This window comes from Sporothrix brasiliensis (genome assembly GCF_000820605.1).
Source record: "Sporothrix brasiliensis 5110 chromosome Unknown Cont17, whole genome shotgun sequence".
NCBI classification, from domain to species: domain Eukaryota; kingdom Fungi; phylum Ascomycota; class Sordariomycetes; order Ophiostomatales; family Ophiostomataceae; genus Sporothrix; species Sporothrix brasiliensis.
The window spans coordinates 3,471,856-3,492,584 of NW_024467136.1; the positions used below are offsets into that span (position 1 = coordinate 3,471,856).

General features: G+C 52.9%; 7 protein-coding genes across 7 annotated transcripts; 3 read left to right on the top strand and 4 right to left on the bottom strand.

Annotated features, from left to right (window-relative positions):
• Positions 1–1,463: 1,463 nt before the first annotated feature.
• SPBR_02417 (uncharacterized protein) lies at positions 1,464–3,795 on the top strand (the record flags this gene model as incomplete). Its single annotated transcript, XM_040760720.1, has 5 exons — positions 1,464–1,802; positions 1,896–2,478; positions 2,554–2,825; positions 3,224–3,298; positions 3,355–3,795. 5 exons carry the CDS (start codon positions 1,464–1,466, stop codon positions 3,793–3,795), a joined length of 1,710 nt encoding a protein of 569 aa, XP_040620999.1.
• Positions 3,796–4,611: 816 nt separating this feature from the next.
• Positions 4,612–7,008, top strand: SPBR_02398 (Ser/Thr protein phosphatase family protein; the record flags this gene model as incomplete). The annotated part of the gene is made up of 6 exons (XM_040760701.1): positions 4,612–4,800; positions 4,889–4,934; positions 4,991–5,083; positions 5,207–5,476; positions 5,537–6,752; positions 6,858–7,008. The coding sequence occupies 6 exons, from the start codon at positions 4,612–4,614 to the stop codon at positions 7,006–7,008; spliced, it is 1,965 nt and encodes a 654-aa protein (XP_040621000.1).
• Positions 7,009–7,877: 869 nt separating this feature from the next.
• SPBR_02315 (lipid acyl hydrolase) lies at positions 7,878–10,682 on the top strand (the record flags this gene model as incomplete). The annotated part of the gene is made up of 1 exon (XM_040760618.1): positions 7,878–10,682. The coding sequence occupies one exon, from the start codon at positions 7,878–7,880 to the stop codon at positions 10,680–10,682; it is 2,805 nt and encodes a 934-aa protein (XP_040621001.1).
• Positions 10,683–10,921: 239 nt separating this feature from the next.
• Positions 10,922–11,953, bottom strand: SPBR_03023 (uncharacterized protein; the record flags this gene model as incomplete). Its single annotated transcript, XM_040761326.1, has 1 exon — positions 10,922–11,953. The coding sequence occupies one exon, from the start codon at positions 11,951–11,953 to the stop codon at positions 10,922–10,924; it is 1,032 nt and encodes a 343-aa protein (XP_040621002.1).
• Positions 11,954–14,177: 2,224 nt separating this feature from the next.
• Positions 14,178–15,122, bottom strand: SPBR_03086 (uncharacterized protein; the record flags this gene model as incomplete). The annotated part of the gene is made up of 1 exon (XM_040761389.1): positions 14,178–15,122. One exon carries the CDS (start codon positions 15,120–15,122, stop codon positions 14,178–14,180), a length of 945 nt encoding a protein of 314 aa, XP_040621003.1.
• An 824-nt stretch (positions 15,123–15,946) lies between these two features.
• Positions 15,947–16,413, bottom strand: SPBR_03318 (uncharacterized protein; the record flags this gene model as incomplete). The annotated part of the gene is made up of 2 exons (XM_040761621.1): positions 15,947–16,111; positions 16,216–16,413. The coding sequence occupies 2 exons, from the start codon at positions 16,411–16,413 to the stop codon at positions 15,947–15,949; spliced, it is 363 nt and encodes a 120-aa protein (XP_040621004.1).
• Positions 16,414–19,732: 3,319 nt separating this feature from the next.
• On the bottom strand, positions 19,733–20,477 carry SPBR_03196 (uncharacterized protein; the record flags this gene model as incomplete). Its single annotated transcript, XM_040761499.1, has 2 exons — positions 19,733–19,838; positions 19,906–20,477. The coding sequence occupies 2 exons, from the start codon at positions 20,475–20,477 to the stop codon at positions 19,733–19,735; spliced, it is 678 nt and encodes a 225-aa protein (XP_040621005.1).
• Positions 20,478–20,729: the final 252 nt, after the last annotated feature.

The window sequence follows — 20,729 nt, forward strand, 5'->3', positions numbered from 1 at the left end:
CTCTGTTTTGTTTTGTTGTTTTTTTGTACGATGCTGCTTTTTGTTTTGTCATCTTCCTTCGCATCATTTCCCAACACATTCACCACCCAGTTTGCTCTAATTCTAACTATTCATTTCATCCGCAATCACTGGACAGCATCAGAGTCCACCAGCTAAGCAGCAACGGATTTTTTGAAGCTTTAGGCTCGTTCTTCTGCGGTGTCCTCCGTACCTCTTTCTACGTTACTCTGTTTATATCCCCATCTCAGAAACCGCCCTCAAACCCCCGCAAAGCGAGTCCTGTCATTTTGCTTCTCTTGTTTCTCGTTCTGTTTGCTCAACGTATTTGCTTTTAATTCCCTATATACCCACCTCGGTCGACTATCACTTTTATTAGTACCTTTGTTACTCGATTGCACACTTTTTTTATACATAAACCAGATTGTCTATTTGAATTCCCCTCCTTTCCATCCCTGCTTTGCAGTCTTTAGGTGCTTTTTTTCAGTCCTGGTCATTTTTGCTTTTACAACACTCATCATTCGAATCATACCAGAGCTATCCGGTTGAAGATACAAGGGTCCAACAGTACCTACACAGTGGAAGAGGGTTTCCCTCAAAGAAGGGTACCGGAGCAAACAAGGTGTTCATTTGATTATGGTTTTTGTTTTCTTCTTTTGTCCCGGGTTTTCTTTACAGTTTTGGGTCTGTATACGTTGATTGTTTCGTTTATTTTCTTGCGAACCTGTTTTTTTCTGTTTTAGATACGGTGCTGGCTGGAGTTGAACTGTATTGCTGTCCGTTGTCTTGTCAAGTACACGGCAGCGGAATCGGGTTTTCTTTACTATGGCTAGGGACACGTTTTTTGTACACAGATTGGAACAAATTGGACACACATCTACTATTTCTTGAATACTTCCAGCGGCTCCTGACAAATTTTGAAATGCTGTATTCACAAAACCTACCATTCCCAGTTGAATATTTAGTTCGTGTCAATAGTGACGACGGGGGGAAAGATTAATATGTAAAAAGGGGCCCGTTCTGATACTGTAAACAAATACAGTGTGTATTACAGTATGTTGTATAAACTACTGTGTGGGGCGCTAAGCGCGACACGACTTGCATGAAGCTAGCAATAAAAAGCTAGGATCCTGACTTCTGCCTAGCCAGCAAAAGCACAACTTGACATCCTGTTTCGAGGACAGCTTGATTGCTCAGGCTCTCTCTTTCTGGTCCCTCATTTTATTGGGATAGTTGAGAACAGATACCAATGTACAAGGTTGGCTTGGAGCCATTTATCATTTCTTCGGAAAGAAAGGGGTTAGCAAAAGGCGAGAGCAAAGCTCGAACATCCGCAGGATGAAGCACTAAACAACCTCATAACAGGCGCTTCTGCTTTGCCTCGCCCGACTCGTTCTTCCCTGTTTTATTTTCCACCTCTCGTTTTGACTTTGCTACTTTTTTCTACCTCCTCAACGTCCTTCGACATGGATGGCCGACGCCTCCAACACTATCTGGCCCTCGATGGCCCACGACTGGAAGGCGAGCAGCGGGAAGCGGCCGAGAGCCAGTCCCTTTTTGACGGGTTGGGATGCGATTCCGTTGCTGATGCGAGTCTGTTCTTTGACAGTGGCGTATTCGGTGCAGACTCGGACTTGGGCTTTGACGAGCAGGACTCGCTGTTTGGCGGTGACGCCGATATGGAGAGTCTGTTTGGCGAACTCGACGACGAAAACGCTCGGCATCCGGGCTGCGCATCCCCTCTCCCCTTCCCGCTCGCTCTGCCCCATCCACCGCTCCCGCTTCCGCTGGAGCGCTCTTGTGACGTTAGTACTCTCCTTTCAGAGCATCAAAACCAGCACCAACACAAAGAAGCAAAACAAGAAAGACAAACAACACAAGGACCTGGACCCGGACAGGATGGGATGGGAAAGGAGGAGGACAGTCTGTTGTTGCCTGATGCCGGTCTTGAGGACCTCCCTGTTGTCGATTTCGACTTCAACCTTGACTTTGATGTCGATATCGGGCTGGCGTTCGAGCTGGAGATGGCCCGACAGCTAAATAAGGGTGGTGGTGGTGAAACAGGAGAAGCAGGAGAAGAGGCAGTCCCATTCCCGTCCGGTGTCCAAGAGAGCCTTGTCGCAACCACCACAAGACCAGTTTCCCCCGCATCAAAAACATCTGATGGCGGATGGGTTTCGTCGCAACAAGCACGTCCAGGCATTGACATTTCCACTCACGCAGTAGGACCATTAGCAGGCACCCAAGACGATCAAGAAGGCCGAGGGCTTGCCGCTACCGACAAAAATGACGACTGCGACGACAACGAGGTCGTCTTTCTGTCCTCGAGACAGGTTCAAGGGTTTGTTCATCCACTGCCATTGCCGATGTCGATTCCCCACTACCTCGAACTCCGGCCGCGCTGTCCGCAAGGCCCGCCACCTGCGCGCATCGACCTCGACAACTGGAACGTCGAGGAGCTGCTGCCATACGTTCAGCTTCGTGAGCTCCCCCTCCCCCTTCTACTATTGTTACCTCCGTTCTTCTCCCGTCCTGCACCGCCGACTAACATTGTAGACTCGAAACTGACAATCCGCGGCATCCAAGACCGGCTCGGCCTCGACGTAGACGCCGGCCGCTACATTGTCGCAACGTGCCACGAGCACCTTGCCAACCCGGCGCACACGGTTCACATGAGCGGCTCGTCCGACCCGACAGCTTTGCGCATCCTCAAGGTGACGTTGATCCTCAGCTCGTTGGCGCTACTCAAGGACGACGGAGATGGCCACTTTGGCGTGGGCCGGCGCTGGTTTGGGCGCGACTCGCCCCTCGAGCCAAGAAGCATGCACGTATGGCCGGACGACTCAACAACGCAAGTCTTCCCCTTTTCCCCCTTCCCCCCTTTGCGACTTCTGCGCCTTGTATGCACAGCGTGCATAATCTGACTCTTTGCTAACCATTGATCAGTCTCACACTGCTGTTCATCCAGCTGTTGTACCGCATAACACGCAATAAGAGTTCACGAGACCGGTACCGCAGGCTGAACCCAACGTCCCCCGCTTCTACACCTGGGAAAGAACGCTTGCCAAAGTCGCAACTGTCGGAATCGTCAGAACTGGTGTCACCAAAATCTCCCCAAGAGTCCGAACTGAAAACGTTGAAAGTACGTACGGAGAAAGTGCCAATGCAAAAGCAAAAACCGCGAAAACGGAAGCGGAATACCCCACAGCCACGGGCTGCATCGAAGCCTTCGGTGGAACCTCCGGCCCTGGATCCGCCACATCCACACCCTACTATCAACCTCGAATACAGTTCACCAAGGGTACGTCCTCTTCGCCTCTCTGCTGCAATATATCCGTACTAATGCACACCTCTTAGGTTCTCCGTGATGACTTGCTGTCTTCGAGCGCCAACAGGGACGCCCCGCTGATCAGCAAGTCGAAGAAGGCCTCACCTTCACCCTCTGCAGCCCCATTACCGGTCACGGCCACACCCGCAATCGATCTCCGCGCTGAAACCCGACCACCGGCAAACGTCAACATCCGCTACCATATCAACATCGTCGACGCCCGGTCGCAACAGCGCGTCATCCCACAGATCGTACTACACCACGAAGACGACATCCGCAACGCGGGCTACTCGTATGTGATGGACCTGTGTGCCCAGTCAGGCAGGACCGTCGATGCCGTGTCCATCATGACGCTGCCCGGCCTCGAACGCATCACCAACGACGTAGACTGGGACCTCGTCGTGAGCCGGGTGCACGATGAACTGCTCTTGGACGGCGAGGCGCGTGTTCTGGTGTGTTTGCAAAACTGAGACGCGGGAATGCTAAAAGGAAGGGCCGAAGCAGGGATGTCGTCCACGATTCAATGACTACTGGGCGTTTTCGGGTATTTGTATTCATGTCTGTACTTTACGACTCGTTTTTCATGTACTTTTTATGTGAATAGCAAAGCTAGCGACCTATTTATCCGGGAGAGAAAACGACCCGACTTGCACCGTTCATTTTGCCAATATCACATTTGCAAGGTTCCCCGAACCTGTCGTAAAATGCACGTCAGCACCTGGACCAATGCTCCTTGATCAATGCTCTTCGATCTACGGAACTATCCTGCAAGGTTTTTATATTGTTTTTGGCCCTATCGTTTAGAGTTACAGCCCTTAAAGTTGTAAGACATTCCTTGGCTTTCCGCGCTTCTGCTCTGCCAAGGCTGTGTTCATCTTATTCAAGAACATGGGTCCGATCGCCATAATCACCAACAGTGGTCAACACGGCTGGCACGTGTCCCGACTAACAGCATTTTGCCGGGGTCGAACACCTCACGCCGAGACTTTCTTCCCCGTTTATTTTGTACACCGTCGCATTTCGACGCATTTCGATCCCGTCATGACGTCCTAATTCGTGACACCGAGGGAGATCATAGTTTCTCGAATCGGGCAGGAGCAAAGACCGTGGGCATCCGGTTGATCCTGCCTCTCGGGACGCCAGAATTGCCGATCATTCTTTAAAGCAGCTGCACCTTCCTCCCCTCCTGCCACGCTGAATGAGACAGTATACGACATTCCTGACAATCGCAAATCTGCCCGCCGGTCCTCTCCTTTCTTTCTCTACCTCAGTTTTCCAGGTCCAGAATGAAGGGATTTACCGCCGGCGCTACGGCACTCTTTGTCGCGGCGGCTGCCGCCTGTGATAGCTGCTATGGCCCCATCAACCACGTCGAGCATGTCCGGCACGCCAAGCGCATCCAGCCGGGCGCACCGGAGGCCACCTACGGTCCGACACGGCCGCTCGAATGGGGCCAGTTCAATGTCCTCCACACGGTTTGTCGTCTCCAGTTGCCATGTGCAATTATCATGATCGATTCCGACGATGCCATAGAGCACACTCTCTGACAATCGCCTTTGCTAGACGGATACCCACGGCTGGCTCGAGGGCCACCTGAAGGAAGCAAACTGTAAAGTGCTACTCTATTTCTGATGCTCTCAATTTCCTCGGCAGCTAACAAGACAGATGGCGCCGACTTTGGCGACTTCATTTCCTTCACGGCGCATATGAAGCAGCAGGCCCAGAGCTTGGGTGTCGACCTGCTTCTCATCGACACGGGTCAGTCTCTGGCGAGTAGAGCGAGAGCGAGAACGAGAGCGAGAGTGAGAGTGAGATGCGATGAAAAGCAGTGCTGTGTATTCGTGTGTGTTCTCCCTTGCCAATCACTAACATCCTCTTCAGGTGACCTGCACGACGGAACGGGCCTCAGCGATACCACCTCGCCCGACGGCCTGCTCTCCGACAAGGTCTTTAGCGAGCTGAGCGCATACGATCTCCTGACCATTGGCAACCACGAGCTCTACCTGGCGGACGTTGCCTACCACACCTTCAACGATTTCAGCTCGTTCTGGGGCGACAAGTACCTCACGTCCAATGTGCAGATTATCAACCCGGACACCCAAGAGTGGGAGTACGTCGGCAAGACGCACCGCTACTTTACGACGGAGAATGGTAAGCGAGTGGCCATTCCAACTCTACTATGACAGCAGGAGCATGCTAACATGTCTGCAGGTCTCCGCATCATGGCGTTTGGCGTCCTGTTTGACTTCACAGGCAACACCAACTTCTCCAAGGTCATCCCGGCGTCGGAGATGGTTAAGCAGTCTTGGTTCACCGACGCCATCAACACGAACGAGCCCGTGGACCTTTTCCTCCTCATCGGCCACAACATTGCGCGTCCCTCTACCAGCGGCAGCACGTTCCAGGTCGTCCACAACGCCATCCGCGCCATCCACACCACCACGCCTATCCAGATCTTTGGTGGCCACAGCCACGTCCGCGATTTCGCCGTCGTCGATGAAGCCAGCACGGCTCTCGAGAGCGGCCGCTACTGCGAGACTGTCGGCTGGTTCTCTATGAGCGGCTTCAACGAGACCAACAGCGGTCGCACGGGCGCCGCGAACCCCAGCGGCGTGGTCAACCCGACTCGCAAGGCGATTGCTGTCAAGTCAGACCAGACGGAGACGGCATCGCCCTTTGTGTACTCGCGTCGCTACCTCGACTGGAACCGCTACACCTTCCAGTATCACTCCGTGGGCTCGTCGTCATTCGACACCCCGGCCGGTCTCAAGGCCACGGACGACGTTGCCGCCATCCGCACTCAACAGCGCCTCGGCGAGGTGTACGGCTGCGTGCCCGCCTTTTACTGCCAGACGTGCGTGCCCTTTGGCGATCCGACCAACATTTTCACCGTCATGACCGACGCCGCCAGCGAGATTGTGGTCAACCCCAACCGCGCCAACAAAGCCCGCATGATATTTTCCAACACGGGCGGCATCCGCTTCGACATGCACAAGGGCCCCTTCACCTACGACGACAACTTTATCGTGTCGCCCTTCCGCAACGTCTTCAAGTACATTCCGGACGTGCCCTTTGCCGACGCCAACAACCTTATTCACCAGCTCAACAGTGGCGGTGCCGACAAGCGCAGCCTTGCGTCTGTGGATGCCAACACGCTGTTTGGCAGGGATGCATGCGTCGACCCCGAGGTCAGCCTCGCCCGCCGCGATGCGTCTACCTCTACGCCTGACAGCTCCCTACTCGGAATTGGCCGCCGACAGGTCCAGGAGACGAGCGGCTACATCACCACCGACGACTTTGGCACCGACGGTGACGACACCGCGCACTCGTCGATCCCCAGCTACTCTATCCCTCTTTACTACATGGCCACCGGTGGCTATTCCAAGTGCCGCAATCCGGACAAGGTTGATGTTGTCTTTGTCGATTTGTATGTCTCCCACCCCTCCCCTGCGATCTTTTTGGGCCTTTTTTTTTCTTGTTTTGCTCCGCTTTTTGTTGTGAGTTGCCTGTTCCCCCTTTCTAACAAAAGTAGCATCCAATCCTACATCCTGTCGTACCTCGGCTCAGCGTACTCCGATGCGGACGTCACGCCGTACATTTCTGAGAACTTTACCTCGCAGGACTACTTGCTCCCTTACGTTCAGAAGAAGTGGCATGCCAACATCGACAACTGCCCCCTGTGAAGAAAAGGGAGCAGTGGAGTGATGTAAATGCGTGTTGACGATCACGTGATGCTACCAATTGTATCAGGTCATCAGCAACAAGCCAGCAAGGCTGAGTTGGACAGCAAGTCATATGTGAATACTAATAATACTCATATCAACACATTCTTGGCCCTCGTAGTATACGTAAGATCATAATCGTTGCATATCATGGCCAAAATGGAAGATTCATGCACATGTCAATTTGATCAGATTATCACGTGATTTGGATTATCGTGACAGGGCGTACTGCCTTTCCTCCAGACAGTACAAAAGTGGTTCTGCGGATGCGATATTAGATTGATAAATACAATAAACAAAATTTCTCAAAATAATAAATCCAAAACAAAGGGTATCGCCAGATGCCACTTGCACATGCATTTTAACCTCAATGTCCTGTCGCCTCCCCAAGTCCCCCGCCAAGCACCAACGCCACTAGGGTCGAGGCCCACTTTCCCTCGCCAGCTGTCCAGTCCTCGTTACCCAAATAGTTTATCGCCGACGTCATTTGCAGAAGAAGGCACGATCCAGCACCGTTCAGCCTCGGACAACTTTCTCGCTCCAAACTCTCCTTTCCTTGGAATCTCAAGCTTTCTTTCTCAATCTCTCCCTCCCACCGTTTTGACAAGTACATTGTCGCTCCAGAACGACAACGCTTTGTGTACAATCCAAAAAAACGGCCCGCGACGTACGCAAATCAAGCTTCACCGACTTCGAGGACTGAGGAACTTTTAAATTAGGCCCTCGCGGGCCTCTGCGATCGAACGCCGTCCTTCATAGACAACACGATCTCTCTCATTTACCTATCCGACGACTCGTGCAAGCACCCATCATCACACATATACACCGCGATGGCGGAGAAGAGTACGGGTGGCTCTGCCGATGGCGGACCCTCCCTTTACGGCTTCCCAACCGATACACTGAGCGACATGACACAGCTACCCGACTACGATACCGACTTCATCTCACCCGACGATGTCGATGCCTTTGTCCAGGCCCTGGCCGCGCCCGACCCATTACAGTCACCGGCAGCCACCGCTTCAGTGAGCCCGGGCGATGAGGGCATTTCCCGGCAAAGTTCAACCGTCGCCACACCAGCCACCCTGACTAAACGAAATTCGGCCATGAGCAGTACAGACGGTGCTAGCAGCACCACCGGCGTTGACGCTTCCTTCTTTATTACGGCGAAGAACGACTGGGCTCCCATACGCGAAAGGGTCGAAGAAGCTGACGGCAATGCTTCTGCTTCTGCTTCTGGTGCTGCTGCTCCTGGCTCTCGCCGCACTGCACCTTTCTTTTCGGCAGCATCTGCATGGCTGCCCTCATTTTTCACGTGGAAGAAAACACCCTCTTCCGCGGGCACAACACAATCAGGCGGCGGAAACAGCGGAGTTACCAGCAAACGGTCGCGCCGCCAAGAGCAGCGACGCCGGGCGGCCGCCGCATCCACTGCCGCGGGGAAGCGCTCCCGCAAACGATCTGACAAGGCCGGCTCGTCATCCCTAGGACGCCGCACGCGCGACGAAACACGCGAGGGCTATCTGTACGGCCTGCTCAAGTGGCCGTTCCTCATTGGCGTCTTTGGCTGGATAATCGGCCTGTCCATTGCCTACCTGCTCACGCGCATGTACATTGCCGCGTACGAGCAGCTCATCACCTGGCGCGGCCGCCGCCAACGCCTGCGCCACCGCATGCGTGCCACAAATAATTACGCAGACTGGGTTTCCGCCGCCAACGCGCTCGATGCACACCTTGGCAACGACCGCTGGAAGGAGGAAAACGAGTTTGCCTTTTATGACTTCCGTACGGTGCGCCGCGTGGCCGACCACCTGCGGAAGTGCCGGGCGCGAGCTGAAGCAGCTGAGGCAGCTGAGGCAGCTGAAGAAAGACCAGAAGACGCAGCCACCGAGGGCGGCGACAAGAAGAACAATGTGAGCGAACTCAAGGCGCTCGTGGAGGCGTGCGTCAAGAACAACTTTGCTGGCATAGAAAACCGGCACCTGTACAGCCGGACATACTACGGAACCAAAAACCTCGTGCAGAGCTTTGTCGATGAAGTCGAGCGGAGTCTGGAGTTTTTGATCCAGACCAACCAACTCGACGCCGCCGAGAAGCGCGCATTGTTCAAGCGCCTCTACGCCAACTACGGCCGGACTGCCCTCTGTCTATCAGGTGGCGCGTCGTTTGCCTATTACCACTTTGGCGTAGTGCGGGCGCTTCTTGACGAGGACCTGCTGCCCAATGTCATCACAGGCACGAGCGGTGGCGCCCTGGTGGCGGCTCTCGTCGCGACCCGGACTAACGACGAGCTGCGGCAGCTTCTCGTGCCCGCTCTGGCCGGCAAGATCAACGCCTGCAGCGAGCCGTTTTCTGTCTGGTTTCGCCGATGGTGGAAGACGGGTGCACGGTTCGACTCGGTCGACTGGGCGCGGCAGTGTGCCTGGTGGTCGCACGGATCGATGACCTTCCGCGAGGCCTATGAGCGCACGGGTCGTATCCTCAACGTCACCTGCGTGCCAGCGGACCCACACTCACCGACGATTCTGTGCAACTACCGCACCGCACCCGACTGTGTCATCTGGTCGGCCGTGCTGGCCTCGGCGGCTGTCCCCGGCATTCTGAATCCCGTGGTGCTCATGATGAAGACGCCCGGCGGCCGGCTTGTGCCGTACTCGTTTGGCCACAAGTGGAAGGACGGCAGCCTTCGCACGGACATTCCGATCAAGTCACTCAACCTACACTTCAACGTCAACTTTACCATTGTCAGCCAGGTCAACCCGCATGTCAACCTCTTCTTCTTCAGCAGTCGCGGCTCCGTGGGCCAGCCCGTGACGCACCGCAAAGGCCGCGGCTGGCGCGGCGGCTACTTGGGCTCCGCCTTTGAAGAGTACCTCAAGCAAGACTTGCGCAAATGGCTCAAGCTCCTGCGCAATCTAGAGCTGCTGCCGCGGCTCCTGGGCCAGGACTGGTCCGAGCTGTGGCTGCAGCCGTTTAGCGGCACCATTACGATCTGGCCCAAGTCCATACCCTCGGACTTTGTGCACCTCCTGTCGGATCCTGACCCGCCGCGGCTTGCGCGCATGCTGCACGAGGGCCGGCAGTCGGCGTTCCCGCCGCTCAAATTTGTATCGAACCGGCTGCGGATTGAGCGGCTCGTCGAGCGGGGCCGCTTGGAGACGCGGTTGCAGGCCGCCGGTGGCACTGCAGCGGGGGCAGCCAACACGGCCAACGCCGAGCGCTCAGACCGTGTTGGGGGTGTGGGTGATAACAGCGGTCGCGGTCGCAGTCGCGGCTTGCTACACCTTGGCAACCTTGGCGGACAGGGCCACACCGTCAGCAGCAGCCTCGACTCACTGATGAGCGACGACGACACTACCAGCCTCACGCGCCTGCGGCGACGCCGCCGGGACTTGGCATCGGGCATCGGCCTGGGCCTATCAGGTTCCCTTGCTGGTAGTGGACTGGGCAGCACAACCGCCACGTCGGACGAGAACAACCTTACGTCCGACACGGACGGCGACCTGGACCTTTCAGGTGGCGGAATCGGTATACAGAATACGCTCCAAGACAGCTACGACGACGATGAGGAGCCGGGGCATGGTGTTGACTTTGATGACGACGTGCCCATTGTGGAGGAAACCGAAGCAGACGAATAATGTCGGCTCGACGGAAGCATTCATTTTTCAGTATACATTGGGCGGCATTTTATCCTCGGCGTTTTAAGAAAAGGGGGGCCTCTTACAGCTGCCATTTTGTATCTTTTTTGTCATTATGGTTTCGATTTTGATTTTTTTTTGCTTCTTTTCAATTACATCTATATTTTTACGTCCTGTATTTCCGGTGATTATTTTGTAAATGCAGTTTGCCTCTCCCGTTTTCTTTTTAACCAGAACTCTCACGCCAGGGCAAACAATCCGACAAGACAGCCAAGCATGGCAAACAGCGGCCAGACAACATTCCGCAGCTCCGGTGACAACAAAAAAGACACCAGAGATGCCATTGCTCTTGGTGCCACCGTCTTCTCCCGTTCTCCTCGCCACGGCGCCCCAGCTCGTGCAGCACCGTTGGTCGATGACGGCGCCGCCACCACGGCCGTCGGTGGTCCGAGCAAACTCACACCCGCCGTCACGGTGCACGGCGCAAATCCATAGCGGTCGCCGCTCGTCCACGTGTAGTTGTACGTCGAGTACGTGCCATTCCAGTTGGCGTCCGCCGTGTACCAGATGGGTCCCACGTGCGTCAAATTGCAGCGCGCCGAGCTCGTGCCGCTCAGCCGGCATTGGTTCACAAGAGTGCGGCTGGGGTCGCCGAAGCGTGTGCCCGTGAAGACAAAGGTCGAGGGGCCCTGGGTGATGGTGGACGGCGGGCCGGTGGCATTGTTGGCCCAGGAGCTGCTGGCGGTGATGATGCTAGCGGTGGGTGAGATGTGGGAGCGGCGGGTGGTCGTGGTCATGGTCGTGGTCGACAGATTCGTGTCCGTCGAAGACGCCGCCTCCAGGGCCGTAGCAGCCTCCCCCGTGCTATTCATGGCCGTCGCCGTCGCCACGAGATCGATACGTGTCGTGGTGATGACAAAGGTCGTGGCCCCGCCGTCGGCGTCGACCCCCGCGACGCTGCCGCAGACACGATGCAGCACGGTATAGGGCAGGCCCTCGAAGGCACGCTCGTCGAGATAAAATAGGGGCAAGACGCGTGTCGAGTCGGTGGCTGTGGTGGTGGAGGTGGCGACGGCCGTCGACGTCGACGTCTCAGTGGACGTCGAGGTATACACGCTGACGCTGACGGACACACTGGTCGACACAGCGGTGGAAGTGGGAGCGAAGAGATCCTGTCGCTGTTGGAGTGGTGGTTCTGGAGGGGGTGACCATGCCGACAATGGTGGCTGCAGCTGCTCGATCTGTTGTTGATTTTGCTGTGCCACGGTCATGCCGATGGCCGCCAACAAGACCATCCCACAACGAAGGGTGTGCAATCTCATTTTTATGAACAGCGTCGTGTGTCTGTTTCTCTCTTTCTTTTCATGGGATCGCGAATGGAAATGGGAGCTGGGGCGTGGTGCCGGTGGCTAGGATGTCGACGGCCAAAGCAACCATAGCGCTCAACCGTTGAGGATGTACTATGCAGTCGCGATACAGGCAGGATGCATGGGGAGCATTTTTCTATTCTATGTCTTTTTGTATGTCTCTTACAGACGTGTTCACAGCTCTTCTCGGTCCCTCTCGATCAATATGGCCAACTCGGGCGTATATTGAACTCCACGCGGCTGATCTGATTCAAACCACTTCTTAAAGTCCTGGCCAGTCGTACCCAAATACATATCGGAAGGGCCGTTCGAGAGGGAAGGGGGAGGAGTGATATATTGCCAAGCACGAGATCAAATCACACCGTAGAATAAAATTTAGCGAAAGCCAAAGCAGAGGGGATTGGTAAATAGAGCAATCTTTGCGCCTACTTTAGCCGGTTCGCTGCCCGTGGGAGTTTGCCCGTCTGTTCCTGAACACGCTTCGAGGAAAAAGGAATGGGGAACAACGACAACGCACGAATAAGGGAAGAGTTTTATGACAGGGCCGCCGCCGCTTCTCTTTCGTCTGTTCCTGCATGAAAAGCTGCAGAAAGCTGCAGAAAGCTGCAAGTGGATGGACAACCAAATGCGGCATAGCGATATTTCGGGGGTATTGTAGATGCAGGCACAGGTGGCGCATAATGCGGTCAATCGTTCAGGCAATCTATTGTGACCAAAAAGAAATATCATGCGATATAATAGCCTATACGTAAGCCGCAATATACGCCGTATGCCACGCGTGTGCAAAGTTGAAAGGCATCACCAAACACCAACCAGCTTTGCTTGAAGCCAGGCATAAGCGAAAATCCGTGTTGGTCGTATGAAGGCAAAATTACCAAGTACCACAAAGAGAAAGACACAGCAATTTTGGCTCATCTGAATCTAAGAGTGCATTTGGGCGTCGAGTTCTGTCGTGGACGTGCAGTCTGTCTTGGCAGATGCGCCATTCTGGTGAAAGCGGAAGAGGAGGTGCCGTTTCCAATAAGACCAAACTGGCCATTATATTATTGGTGTCCGAATTTTTAATTTTAGAACCAGTAGCTTTTTTTTCGAGAAACGTTCTCGTTAATTAAGTGAAAGTTAAAAAAAAAGGACTTATATAAATTAATCAATTTCTATGAATAAAGCAACGTAAATACTACTTAAGGCCTTGGTTCGACCTTTCCGTTTGATTATTTATTTAAAGGGGAAAGACGATTAAAAGTCGCCTTTTCACTTATATTGAAAATGTTACGCGCGGGCTCCCTTTGGGAGCCTGGCCCTACGCCACGCTGTGGCGCTACTTAGGGCCTTTATCTCACCTGTAATTCGTTCTCATAGTTTATTCAATCAACAGCTTCATCACATACGTTATCAACTATTATTCAGAACCCATACCAAAGTACGGCCTTCTGAAACGTGATACACGTGATGCATTTATTTCTGTTCCGTCGGTTGACCTCTCGAATATCCCAGACAACCACGCCAGTGCGTAATAGAAAAGTAAACTTATTTTTAATAATAACTTGTAAAGCGAGCCTTTTATTAGTAATAATATTATATGCGCCTGCGGTTGGGCTTGCTAGCGTGCCTTGCAGTGCTCTTATATGGAAGGGAGAAGGGATGTTAAACAAAAGCAGAAAAAACGTAGCGAGAGGAGCAAGTGGAGAGAGCCGAGGAGAAATAGAGCGGGAAGAAGACGATATAACAAAGAAAAAGAGATGGTGACAAACAAAAGGGGAAGAAGACAGGGGAACTAAAAGAGGGAAATGTGGTTGTCCGTGTAGTTGCCGACACCAGCAACGGGAACAAAAAAGAAATAACATCTTTAAGTTAGCCTTACATATAATGATTTGGATGTCTAACTTTGAGGAGAACAAGAAAGGGGGGAAATGAGGAGAGGAAAGTCAGAATAAACAACAAAATTTCGTTTCTCATCAACATGGCTATCAGCTGTCAAAAAAGCAAACTTGTGTGCCCTGTCCCCTTCTGCAAATTTGTGTCCGACAGAAAGTTAAAGAAAGCTTAATAAGAAAACGCCCGTCCTAATAATACACACCGTGACCGTAGTTGCACGCCGTCACTGTCGTTGTTATAACCAATGGTTCCCCTACAATTTATACTGATCCGGCGATCGCAAAATTGCCACCACGTCGTCTCTCCGGGCTTTTTCGGCCCCCTGCAGCGCCGTCTGGCCTTTGGTGCTGCAGATGCTCGCGTCAGCGCCCTGGGACAAGAGATATTGGACGGCCTCGGCCTTTCCCATCAAAGCGGCCATATGCAGAGGTGTGCCCAAGTCCGAGGTCCTATAATGGTTCAGCGATCTGGCATCGCCCGCGTACTTTGTCGTGCTGAGAGGCGCACCGCGACTTAGCAGGAGGCCCATGACCTCGACCAGATGGTCGCCAGGCCTCCGGAGCAAAACGCTGTGCAGCAGCTGGCCGCGGTGGACGTCGCCCCCGTAGCTGTCGAGCAGCTCGCAAATCAAGTCGGGCGGTGCGTTTATCACGGCCCGGGACATTGCGGTGTCGTCGACGTGCGGCGGTCGAGCGTTTAGGTCAGCGCCGTGCTGAATGAGCCATAAGACCATACCTCGATCCGGCTTGTCCGGCGGCTTTGACTCCGACAACGCCGACGCTAAGAACGTTATCTTGTCCTTTCGAATTTCGTTCATGTCCCACCTCTGCTCTAGGAAAAAGAGGAGCGTATCCTTGGCGCCGGCGTCAAGAGCGTCATCTGCGGCAAAGTCTGTCAAGTTAGAGTCGTTGGACTCGTACGCAAAAGGCTCCTTTAAGACAGCGACCTGGCCGTGCCGCGCAGCGTGGCTGACGACAGGAAGCAGCTCGGAGACGAAATAGACGCCCGGAAAAGGCTTGGTCCGTTCGGGGAAATGCTCGTCGAGGAGTGATTTAAGAGCGTCGACGTCGTCGGCTGAAACGGCAGCCATGAAATGGCCGAGAATAGCCTCGGGCCGCGGTGAACCCAGAGCCTTAGATGAAGAGGAGTCTTGGAGAAGCCTTATCAGCTTCATGTGCCCGTCAAGTAATGACGACATGTCGCGGTTATCGTGGGCTCGCGAATGATGCGCGTACTTTTGGTTTGTGGGGAGCTGTTAAAGCGTCCTCGAATGGTGGGTGGATGAGGCAAAGAGCTATAGGCCTACCGACTGAGTCGTTTCTTTTGCTGGTGATAAGTAAAAATCAAAATCACAGCCAAAACACCTACCATAATGCACAGCAGAATATTGCGCAAGGCAGACGTCCTTGTCCACGGATGCGGGGCGTGGGGGCCAAGGGCAGGTGCCCAAAGGCAGGAACGTAGGTTCAGCAAGCAACATCGGGATAAGACAAACAAAACATACAGGACAGGACAGACAGCACCATTTCATAAGACGACAAAAGGCATGACTGGTACAAGCAGCTGGCTTCTACGAAACAACTTCCGTTGACGTAAAGAGCCGGTGCTTCGTCAGGGTTGATCTTCCTTTCAGAGGTACTTTTCTAGGAGAGTTGTTGGCTTTGAGCAATTGGATCGCAGCTCGTCCGGCACAACGCACATGCTGTTCTAGATCGTGGGAGCAAGCAAATGTACATAGTGAAGAAGTATCGTGCGGCGCATTGCATATTCCGTGGAAGCAGTTGGGTATTGTTCCGGAAACAAAAGCTACAAAACCCCATATGTTGGCATCACCACTCTGTCCGTAAAACAGAAAACAGAAAACAGAAAACAGAAAACAGAAAACAGAAAACCGAACACCACATCCTCCCGGGCCAACAAAAGGCGAAGTCCCTCCAAGCATAAGGTCAGTATTCGTCTCTCCCAAACCGTCTTTACTTTGAAAACTTCGATTCAGAAATTTCTTGTTAGTGGCAGCATGGATCAAGAAGTCATCAAAAGCGTCGAGGCCTGGATCAGCGCCATCATCAGCTTCGAGACAAGGGGCAACATGGACAGCTCAATCCGACACCTGTTGGGCTCCATGATGCCGAGAGCCGGGTGGCGCACCGCGATCGGGTGGACGCGTGAGATTGGGCATTTGAGGAGCTGGTTGTTTATTCGGACCATTGAGGGGCGTTGCTCAAACGTATCGTTCTTGAGTCCCCAGACATCGTTCTGAGTCCCCAACCCTCATTCTCAAGTCCCCGGACGTCGTCCTTGAGGTCCCAGGTGCCCTGCTCGGTGCCATCGACTCTGTGATTTAGACTTTGGAAGTCTGTCCGGAGTTCCTTCTGAAGGTCTTGAATGACCGTTCGGATGGTGCGCAGCGCGGCATTGATTTGCCCGCCCTGGATGTTGCGATTGTCAATGTAGTCGTTGCGAGAGAACGGCGAAGTCGCCATGGCCATCTTTGGGTGTCGGGCTTTGGTTGGGAATCGAGAAAAGGTCTGGTAGTAGAGCGTTAGCAGGTACGACGTAGAAAACGTTGTTACCGGGTGATCGTGGCAAAGAGTTCGCTGGCAGATCCGACGTTTCTTGCTCGATTGCCGTAGGCAGAAAATGTACCGTGTGCGTTGTTATTTACAATGTCAAACACACTGACTCCATAACCGCCAAGCTTCTCTGGGGAACGGGTGCACTTGATGTCTGTTTCGGACCGACGTTGTCCGTCGGATCTGTATGGAATTCTTAGGAGCAAGCCTCGTTTCGGGCTCTAATTTCAGGTTCGAGTTCCGGTTCACAGCAGCCTCGTTGGAGAGACAATACGTTGCAGTGGCTATTGAAGATCGGCGATCTTCTAGATGAATGTCTCTCGCTTCATCTGTTAAAAGCAATTACGTCATTGGTCGTGATGTCGGGCAAGGCTGAGATGCACAGGGATGTGATGCATCCTACGATGAACGAGTATCTTAACGACGAATTATCTCTTTTGTTGTGGTGCCTTCTATTCGGTCCTGCCCCCTTTGCTGTATCTTCGTTCTTTGGGGAGTGAAAGGCGAGTGGTAGTATGTCGCGATTTAATAGTACTTATTTGATTTGGTACACTTTCGAATTTGATGAAGCGTAAAATGTATAACAACAAACGAAAACAAATATATGTAAAAATAAAATAATTTCTGTTTCATTTTTCCACCAAAAAATCAAAACAAATCAAACAAAACACAAACCGCCTCGCAACCCATTTCTCTTCCCGAGCACCGAGAACAAAACGGTAAAAAAGCATAGGACCAAGTCAATTCCCGATACAACCGCGACTTTGTCTGCACTTACAAAAGTCGCGACATGACGCACATTCCTGACACGCAAACCCCACCACACGATCACCAACATTTAAGAATGCATCTAATGACGCAATCGCATTCTCATTTGTACGAACATTGAAGAAGGGCTGTGGATAAACACGTCGGCGCTGAGAGGACTGGGGATCGCGATCAGGATCCTTGGAAAGGTTAATCGACTTGACCTTGCCGACACAATGATTTAGATTGTCAAAAATGGACATATCTCTCTCTCCTATCGCACTATCTCGACAGGCATCGGGTCCAGACCTCGCTTATCCATCCCAGGTGCACGTAAACAATCGCGTCACAAGGAATGGGCGGCAAAGAAAATACCGAGCAAAGAACATGGCCTGGTTAGCGGCGCAAAGCCGAAGTGGTCTGCCCGAGTCCTGCCGGCCACCGGCTTTCCCATTTGGGAGTCACTGTTAAAGTGCATGCAGCAGCGGCTGTGTCACATCTTCCTTGTTGCGTCGTAAGTCGTAGGACGAGATTCATCATGGAGGAGGGCCTAGAAGAGAAGGAAGGCGCACAGTCCTTAATACCACAATAGCCTTGCTCGCACGCGTACGACCAGAGCGAAGGCGTTTGGAGTGTCACCGGTCCAGATGCCCCAAAGTCATTACCAGAAAGAAGTGTGCCTAGCTTCCTCTGGCACGGCATAAATTGCCAACGAAAGACAATGTTGCCACCTTGAAACGCGCTCCGAGGCGAGACAACAAAGAGTTGTCGGAGCGTCGACGCGGAAGGGATCCCTTGACAGAGGACTCGCTGCGGCGCGAGCGTCAACACGTACGAATATGCAACATGCAAAGACAACAAAACATTGTAGTACAATTACTTGACGTGCCAGCAAGAGCCACAAGTCGCTTTTCCGCTGAGAACACTGCAGACTGCAAAACCGGATGTCACCGCACAAGGACATATCACGACACATGCATCCAGCCCACACGCAATTATCTTATATGTGCATTGGCCGTCCAAGTTTGCCCACAGTGCAGCGTCCATCTCACTTTCACCAAACAGAAAGTCACATGTAACGTGCAAACGAAACAAAGAAGAAAGGACCGAAAATCCAAACGACACCGTCCTCCCTGTCGTCTGTTTTGCTTGGCGAGCCTGGTCGGACTTGTCATCCAAGCCAAGGTCAATTAAGATCTTCATCGACGAAAGTCTCACAACCTCTGATCTCTCCCGAAGATCACGTAGTGACGCGGCGACGTCGGTCACCTCGGCCATTTAATCAACTTTGGGCGAGAGAGTAGTCGAGTCGCTCGACGGCCCGACTAGTACATCCGTACGCTACTTCAGTACAAAAGTACATGACTTCAAACAACATGACTCTTGACAAGGCCCCCCTCCCAAAAAGGAGACACACCACGGGAGCAAAGAAACGTCCAGAAAGATGTCAACTCCGGAACGATGAGCGAGTGGAGACACCAAACCGGGGTTGGTTCCTGGCTAACCTTGTTGTGGGAGGCTGTGCAGAAGTAGCCCCATTGCAATTTCGCAACATGCTACTCCGACGAACGGTGACAGAATGTACCTTTCTCACCAACAGTCAGTGTAAAAATGCATAGGGGTACAACTGCACTCCGGCAGGCGGACGTGTCAGATGGTGGACAAGGTTGGCAGCAAAATGCGGTTTAGTGTCGTCTCATCCACGCCGGTCATTGCTCCAGTACGACGCTCGGGAAATGAGATGTGGGGTTATCGAATGGGCCCTTTCAAGTGTTGGGTTAGAACGATCATCTCACGAGAGCGGCATAGTGTTTGTTTGTTATGGGTTTGCCTTCTTTCTTGGGCAGTCCAGACCGCTGTTTTATTGTTTGGGTTGTTTTGGCACTATTGTCGGTAATTGCGCGAGTTTGGAATATGAACACAAGAGGCGAGGAGAATACGGAGTAGAAGAGAAGGAAAGAGGCAAAACCAGTCGAAAACCATGGAAACGGGACTGCCATAAGTCATCCTTCCATCGGCTTTTGTTTTGCACCGCTTTGTTTGCTTTGGCAACGTTAGTCGTTACTGTACTTACTTACTGTACACACAATTTTGTTGAAACAGAGGTCACTTCAGAAAACGCATGTGCAAAAAAAAAAAAATCAATTCACCAACAGCTCTTGAGTATCAAAAAAATCAGTCAAAGAAAAGGGGTTTTAAAAAAGAGCATCCAAACTCTCCCGTTCTGATCAAAAGGCAAGAGAATCTGGAAACCCAAAAAATACAATTAGAAGATTAAGGTAAACAACCAATGATCCATGCCAAAGTTTTGTTCCACAGATGCCGAGAACAAAGATCCAACACTTCCCACTGCTTGTTAAAAAAGCAACTCGCCAGAAAGCCCCATATGGTACGGTACGTTCATAAATGCCATAGCCTTCCAGGCTTTTCTAAAGAAAAGAGACAAAAGAGAAGTCAAAAATTGATGGAAAAGACATCAACTGGGCCTCTATGCCAGGACAATGGCAACAAGACCGGCAGCAGCGGCCAGGACGCCCGAGAAGGCGACGTTGCCGGCACCGGCAGTGACGACGGTCGTCGGGGCAGTGTGCGAGCTGGATTTTGTTAGTACATATTCATCCGACGTGTATTTCGTAGGCAGCATGGAAAAAAAAAACATACCCAGTGTTGGTGCCAACGGAGCCACCGCCGGGGGTGGTGGGGCAGGGGACGGCAACGGTCTCGTAGATGACGGTGGGGATGACAGTGGTGACCGAGGTCGAGATGGTCTTGACGGAGTAGGTGGGGCAAGCAGCCGGGGTCGTGACGGGCAGGACAGTGTTGCCGCCAGTGTGGCCGCTGCCGCCGTTGCCGCCGTTACCGCCGTTGCCACCGGTGGGAGACCAGGTCTTGGTGTTGACGGTGGTGTTGTAGTAGTGGCCGCCACCGGTGACAGTGACCGGGCAGATGGTGGTGGAAACAGCGACAACCTCAGTCGAGTAGACAGTCGAGCGGGCCGGGCAGTTGGTGACCTCAGGGGCACACGAGGTGATGGTGTGAACGGTCGTGGAGAAGACAGTCGAGGTGGTCAGGGGGTGGACCTTGGTCGAGGTGCGGGCAGGGCAGTTGGTGACCTCAGGGGCGCACGAGGTGATGGTCTGGTACTCGGTGCTGTAGATGGTGCTCTCAGCAGGAGACTCAGTGCCGGCCATGACGGCACCAGCGAAGAAAAGGGCAGCAGCAGCGAAACGCATTTTGACTGATTTTGAGGGATGAAAGGTTGAACCTAAAAAGGGTTGAGATGTGAAAAGGGATGGTTGAGGGGTGTTTGAAAAAGAGTGACTGAAGCTAAAAAGCTAAATGATTTGTTTTTAAAGAATGGACGACCGAAGTCAAAATTGAGCAATAGATGCAAAGTGAGTTGTCTTGTTGGGCTGAAGAAAAAAAGAAGAGAAAAGAGGAAGAAGAATCGAGAGGGAGAGGTGCTGGAACAGCGACTGTTAAAT